General features: G+C 31.8%; 1 protein-coding gene across 1 annotated transcript; it reads left to right on the top strand.

The window, feature by feature from the left end:
- Positions 1 to 2,837: 2,837 nt before the first annotated feature.
- On the top strand, positions 2,838 to 4,700 carry LOC122272769 (SCAN domain-containing protein 3-like). Its single transcript, XM_043056759.1, has one exon. It carries the CDS (start codon positions 2,838 to 2,840, stop codon positions 4,698 to 4,700), a length of 1,863 nt encoding a protein of 620 aa, XP_042912693.1.
- The last annotated feature ends 3,079 nt before the right edge of the window (positions 4,701 to 7,779 follow it).

The following is a 7,779-nucleotide window of genomic DNA, read 5'->3' as shown; positions in this document are numbered from 1 at the left end:
GAAGAATACACGGGCTTAGACTTTTGGAGTGACTGAATGATGAAAGACCAGCAAAAAAACCTGTAGGGAAACACTAGATAAACGCCAAGGATAGGAAAAAGTGGAACTGTGTTGAAAAGTAGGCTAAGGTCCTTCATGGACTGTGAAACCAAGGAGTATATGCAAGTAAGTGAGTATTAATAGCACCTTAGGCTGGTCCATTGAAGATAATTAGCAGTTGGTGGATAATATATTCGTGACTCACAATATAATAAAGTTAATAAATATTTCAACCTGACTAAATAACGCTTCGCTAATACATTTTAAATATCATTCGATAAATAGTTTACGTATTATTACTGTCTCATTCATGTCCATATTGTTTTCACTGAAATATCTAAATGAAAGTTAACAGTAATCTTCGACAGGAAAATATCTTGATCTATGATTAAATCACAGTAAAGAGAGCAATTTTCAAGTCAAGTATACCAAGTAATGAAAGTTAGGACCTACTGTCAATAACTTTGAGGTAGCGTTACAAAGGAACCAGTCAAATGATATCAACCTCACTCCATATGACAGCATTCTTTTAGTGAAATGGTTGTAAAAAAGGAATGAATATTTTAAATGTTGAAATGCAAATAACCAAATGAATATTTTAATGAAATTAATTATTAATAAACGCTTACTTGATCCATTTTCTTACTAGTGTATTGAGTTTCAAATTTTATATGTCATCTATATATTGACTGCATTGCAAGAAAAAAAATCGCGTGATAAATAACGTGATTTCTTATCCAAACAATATTTTTGAATGATTGTTAGACATCAGAACTCATAATAACGCATGATTTTGGAAAGAAATTAGGAGAAAAACAATGCTTCAACTCCTTTATAATAGAAAAATAAGAAGAACAACTAATTAACCTAAGCAAAGTAAGCTATTATTCACGTTATTTTATCATTCACAATGTAAGAAAATTGGAAATGTTTGTAGCAGAGAAAGTAATTATAAAATATTCCTAGTGGGGATTCATTGTGCATTTCACAGCTCATTAATTTTAATTTGGCATTCTTTGTACAAAGAATATCTTTTCTAAAATCATTTCAAACGCTGGTTATCAGTGATGATTAAAAGGAGTAAATTCAATTAAGGTCTTAACAATCTGAATTCGTTTTGAGGAATAAAATATTTTATTTAATTATTCTCAAAAACAAATGTAACCCTTTTTGTAGGTTTAAAATTAACATAGAAAATTCTGCTCTACGTTTAATTCAAAGCACATTAAAAACTCGATTATTTATACATTTTTTTATTTTGCATCAGAAAATGGAATCATTTATTTTAAATTCTCAAAACAAACTTCAACTATCACTGTCCCTAGTCTCTTATCTTAGCTGAATTATTAAATTTTAAAAGCATGACTAAATAAGAACTTTCCCACTTTTAATTAGCAAAAAGAGTAAAAGCTTCATTTTGATAAATAAAAAGTATTACAAAATATTCTTTGAATATACAAAATAAAGAAAAATACAAAGTATTTTTGCTAAATCCCAGGGAATAATTAACTTTTCTTTATTTTATTTATTATTTTATTGTTGTAAAAAATATCACAGCTCTTCATTTAATTTTATTGGCCATTAATGTTTTACGACGAATGTTTGTTGTCACTAAATATTTCTCCACAGTACGCAATAAAGCTTTTATGGTCTAACCTTCGGAAATTTTATTTCCCATCCAAAAATTTTCAGACATCAGTTAATTATCAGTTTTAGTCTGAAAGAATCTAAATGCTTCAAATATTTTTAAGATAAACAACAGAGAGAATTTTAATTTTTTCTTATAAAAATGAGAAAAAAATCGAATTATTTCTTATACAGTACGAATACAATATTACATTAAAGATATTTCGTTTATTAAACTTGATAAGTTTATCCTTTAACATAAGTTAAATGGAAATTCTAACTGTTTAAACTAAACTGTTTACTCCGATAATTCATATAGTTTTGATCTTAAATATATATAGCAGATATTGTATCAGAAAAGTAAGAAATGTAAAACTTTTGCAGCTGTTGCAATGTACAAAAATGTTTCAAAGCTGATAAAAAGCATATTTCTTTATTCGCTTTGAAGTAAATATAGCCACAATTCTGAAAATATGATTAAAACTTTTTGTTTACTTTTTTCAAACATGCCACAAATATTATGGAAACAATTCATATGGTGTGTCGTAAAGCAGTGGTCCCCAACCCCCGGTCCGCGGACCGGTACCGGTCCGTGGATCAAATGGTACCGGTCCGCCCATTTCATTGAAACTGAATTTAAATTCCTAGGTTTATACCCCAAATTAAAAATATCTGTGTTCCATTAAAATTTTATTTATTTAAAAAAAATATGCCCCCGAAGGTAGTAACATAATTTTTTTAATGTTTTAAAAAAGAAAAAAAAAAGAAATCTTCTGCAACTATTTTCTCATTCAATTAGTTTTAATAAAAAGAAAAAAACAATAATCGTAACTGTAAATATCATAAATAAAAAAAGAAAACGCGAAGCGACATTTGCATTGGAACTAATAAAGAACTTCGTCTTCTCTCTCGATTCTGACGCCTCACACAGCGAGAGTGCATAGTAAGGCTATAAAAGAGAAGCTGTCTCGTCTGCCATTTAGTCACCCAAAGACCACGTGACCATGATTCCTCTCTACTGTTTTGTGTGCTTTATGTGGATTTGTTTGTTTTTTGTAAAACGAAAGTGTCTATCACTCCTCTCTCTGTTCACCGGTACTTTCTCAGGTTTAACAGTGCTTGGTGTACGTGTGTATTGTGTCTGCACAAATTTAACTCACAAGTTAGCAAACATGAATACAAAACAGACGTCCTTAGAAAGTTTCCTTGGAAAAAAGAAAAGGCTCAGTGAAGAGACCGAAGAGCCTTCAACATCAAAGAAACATGCAACTTTTAACAGACAATACCATGAGTCCTACTTGAAGTATGGTTTTGTCGGGACAGGCGATTCACACAAACCAAAACCGCTCTGCATAGTTTGCGGCGATCAACTCTCTAATGACGCAATGAAACCTTCAAAACTGCTTCGCCACTTGAACGCCAAGCACCCTGGATTAAAAGACAAGTCCCTGGAGTATTTTGAAAGAAAAAAACGGGAACACGAAGGACAGAAAAAATTTATGATGGCCACCACATCAATAAAGGAGAGTGCACTAAGAGCATCATATTTGGTGGCTAACCGCATTGCTAAAGCTAAAAAGCCATTCAATATTGGTGAAGAATTAATCTTGCCCGCCACTAAAGACATTTGCCGTGAAATACTAGGAGAAGCTGCTGTGGAAAAGATAGCACATGTGCCTTTGTCGGCTAGCACTGTGACTAGGCGCATTGAGGAAATAGCCGAAGACATTGAAAAGCAATTGTTGGAGAGGATTAATGCATCACCGTGGTACGCACTCCAGGTTGACGAATCTACAGATATTGACAGCAAGGCAGTACTACTTGTTTATGTGCGATATCTATATCAGGAAGATGTGCATGAGGATTTGTTATGTGCACTATCTTTGCCAACCAACACCACAGGAGCAGAACTGTTCAAGTCACTGGATGGTTATATATCAAGACAACTAAAATGGTCCTTTTGTTTAGGCATATGCACAGACGGAGCTGCTGCTATGACCGGACGTCTATCTGGTTTAACTGCTCGGATTAAGGAAGTTGCACCTGAGAGTGAAGCTACACATTGTCTCATTCACAGGGAAGTGCTAGCAAGCCGAAAAATGTCACCAGAATTTAACAGCGTATTGATTGATGTCGTTAAAGTTATTAACTACATCAAAGCACACGCCCTTAACTCGCGCCTGTTTGAGCAGCTTTGTGAGGAGATGGACGCAGAGTACAGATGCCTTCTGTTATACACAGAAATAAGATGGTTATCCAGAGGAAAATCGCTACTGAGAGTATTTGAATTGCGAGAGCCATTGCAAAGATTTCTCTTAGAAAAGAAGTCACCGCTGGCAGCACATTTCAGTGACAAGGTATGGGTCACCAAACTGGCTTACCTGTGTGACATATTCAACCTGCTGAATGAACTCAATCTGTGCCTTCAGGGGAAAATGACAACTGTTTTCAAGTTGGCTGACAAAGTAGCTGCCTTTAAAGCCAAACTGGAGTTATGGGGACGACGCGTGAACAGAGGCATTTTCGACATGTTTCAGACATTAGCGGGTATTTTAGGCGAGACAGAGCCTGAAGATTCATTCTCCCAGTTGGTTCACGATCACCTGTCTTTGCTTTTAAAAGAGTTCGAGCGCTACTTCCCAACCACAAAAGACCCACGAACTGGTAAGGAATGGATCCGCGACCCATTTGCCAACAAATCGGGTGAATCTAGCTTGTCAATGCAAGAAGAAGATCAACTGTTGGAGATTGCAAATGACGGCGGCCTTAAGACTACGTTCGAAACAACAACTCTGCCGGTGTTCTGGATTAAAGTCTTGGCAGAATACCCCGAGATTGCCACCACAGCACTTAAATCCCTATTGCCATTTCCGACAACCTATCTGTGTGAAGCGGGATTTTCTGCAGTAACAGCAACCAAAACAAAGCAACGGAATAAACTGGAGATAAGCAACACACTTCGGGTGTCATTGTCTCCGATTACCCCCAGATGGAGCCGTCTTATTGCAAAGAAACAAGCTCAGGGTTCTCATTGATGTAACGTTCAAGTAAGTTAAAATGTTAAATCACTTTATTTTTTGGTGTAACTGTATTTTATTTTAAAGGTAAGTTTAAATACAATTAAATTAAAATTATAAAATCAAAATAATCTAAAAAATAAACAATCAATGCCCCCCCCCCCCTTTAGTGGGCCGTGGTAAAATTATCAAACGTTGACAGGTCCGCGGTGATAAAAAGGTTGGGGAACACTGTCGTAAAGTACATATCCGTATATCTTACTTTTATTTGCTTACAAGATTATAGGCTAACATATTAAGAGTCTAACAGTATTTTAGAAGCAATAAGCACACCAAATTTATACAATTCTTCGCCTTATGTAAATTACGAAATTTTAGATGAAACACGTCAATTTTCTTATAGTATGTAGAAGAATGTTTATATTTAATATTTTTGCTAAAACATTGTTGTTGTTGTTTTTAAAAAGTGCAGCTCGAAATTAGAACATTTTTAAATGATTTTTCTTACGTTAATTTCTTGGTGAAGAAAATTCTTTTGGCAGAAAATTTGATGGTAGAATTTAGTTTCAAAATATTGCTGATATATTCTAAGAATTATTCGCAAATATTTTACTAAAAATATTAATATTAAAAATATTATTTCAAACTCTTATTTTCACCATAGTTATTCAAATTCTATCTCTAATATTTAATCTAGAATTAATCATTTAGCTCACTGAGAATAGATGTTTTTAAATTATTTGATTTGAGTTCTAATTCAAATATCAATTTGTTTACATAAAGTTTTGCAACATGAAACTGACATTCAAAAAACATTTAAAAAATTGTCAACTTTATTCATAGAATTAAATAAAGTTCTAAAAATTGCATGGTTTTTAAAATAAAATGTCTTGTTTTAGCAAAAATAGGGTCATGACACGAATTCTATTAGTCTTAATGCCATTTAAAGCTCCCGAAATAATTTAAAATAAAGAATAAACTATTTTTTCCCAAACGGAAGCGTGATTAAATCTCCACACACTTTTATTTTTGGAACTTTAAAATATCTTTTTTGCAATTAAAGAACTAGCATGAGGAATTATAATTGTCTAAATCATCATTTATTTGCTTGATTATCAGAAACTATGAACTAAATCAATATGTAACTTATATCTGTAACCTTTTTTAAATAAATTTCAGTAATTTATCATGTTTTCAAATGTGCTTTAGCCTTTACAATTTAGAGCAATATTCAACACCGCCCCAAAAGCTTTTTGCGCATGGGGAATGTTTTTTTACCTTCATGAAATATTACATAATTTATGTGTAATCTTAGACTTTTGATTGTGATACGGTCTTAAAAATATAATATATATAGCAATATGTAAAACATGTTTGAGATTTTCATTTGAAAACTTTTTTTACGCGACTCTTAAATTATAAGAAGAAAAATTGCCTAAATAATAACTTATTTGATATAGTTTTAAATAAATAGTAATATTTGGCACCTTTCTTTGTCCGATTAAAATCTTTATTCTACTTAAAAAGATCCACAAGATCCTGGCCAGTTGTAGATTGCACTGCGAAGATATTTTTAAGAGGAAGAGGAAAACTATAATAAAAAAAGATTTAAGAAAATTAATAAAATATTCTCATTAATAAGAAATACTTTTGTCACTAGGTTGCTAATTTCCCTAGTGTAAAATTCATTTAATGGGAAACTCAAGTCAGAACAACAAAGGTTCGGTCTATAATAAACATGATTAGTATTACATTGAATTATATCCTTACCAATACGCGAGTTTTTTTTTGTCACTTACTAAATTAGTTACCTATTTAATAAATATATGACATCACAATCTTTTTCATCAAGCATGGAGAAAAAATTTCTGGTAAAATTGCCATACTGTATGGTAATAGTAATAACATTTATGATAAAAGAAAAAAAATATTATTTGTTGATAAAACCTAAATATACGGTGTTCAAACCAATCGTTTCGCAATTTTTCCCATTCATAAGGTAGCGGCTTACCAGAAGTTTTGGTTTTCAGAATGAGAGTTCCTATTAGCACACATTTAATGAAAAATAAAAAACTGAAAGGTAAATATAACCAAATAATGCCATGTTCTAAAGTATCATGATAAAATCACCAAATTTTTCCATATTTACTAAAATTTGTCATATATTATAAAGTCATATTTCATTTTAAATCTTACCAAAGTCTTCACCAAAGCACTTCGGAAAAAACTAATGAGCTTTTTGGTTTTGTCACAGAACCAGAAAAACAATAAATTTTACCACATTCTGGTAGTCTTGACCATACTTTTTTTCTTGACCATACTTTTTTTCTCAATGCAGCATTCGAAACCATTTATCATTTTCCGATGTCTTAACAAACATTTTTGTGTTTCAGAAATATAAATGAAAAGGGGAGAAAAATATGCGGTAAGTGTTAAATAACAGAAATCGCTTCTGGTAAGTTTTTTAAAAACCTTTACATCACTATCATTACACTTTTTTAATGTTTCTGTTATAATTTGTATTGTATTTGTGTGTTATGATAAATTTTAACTAGGAAACCTATTTATAAATTAAATTCATTTTGAAACTAGTCATACGAGTTAAACAAATTCAATTTTAAAATATATGAAGAGAGAAACTAGTATTGAAAATTACATTCCAGTAGAACACCTTACTAAAGTTACGATTAAAAAAATAAACTTTTCCGTTTTCGATAACATCATTTTTCTTTTCGGATTTACAGAAATATCCTATCTTTCTCCTAGAATTTCAATCTATCCTTCTTTTAAGTACTTCAGAGTTAAAAGGGATCTCGAGTAAATTTATTTAATCTGTCTCTTTGCTTTGACTTCTATTCTTCAAACTAGTTTCTGTTCATGACAAATGAGAAAAATGAGTTTCCAAGAAGAACTCTAACAATACCTCAGCAGAGCCCAAATCACAAAAGAATGAAGGATAGGATTTCCAAAGAGAAACAATATTGGGATCTTTATTCTTTGACAAATGTGATTGAGTTGAGGAAAGTTTCAGGCACACAACAAAGGAAAATGATTCAACTGCTATTGTCTTTTAAAGTTTTGATTCGTTTAAAGTGTA

Source organism: Parasteatoda tepidariorum, chromosome 7 (genome assembly GCF_043381705.1).
Source record: "Parasteatoda tepidariorum isolate YZ-2023 chromosome 7, CAS_Ptep_4.0, whole genome shotgun sequence".
NCBI lineage: Eukaryota > Metazoa > Arthropoda > Arachnida > Araneae > Theridiidae > Parasteatoda > Parasteatoda tepidariorum.
Note: the sequence above shows the minus strand (reverse complement) of the source record. Positions and strands in the feature narration are given on the sequence as shown.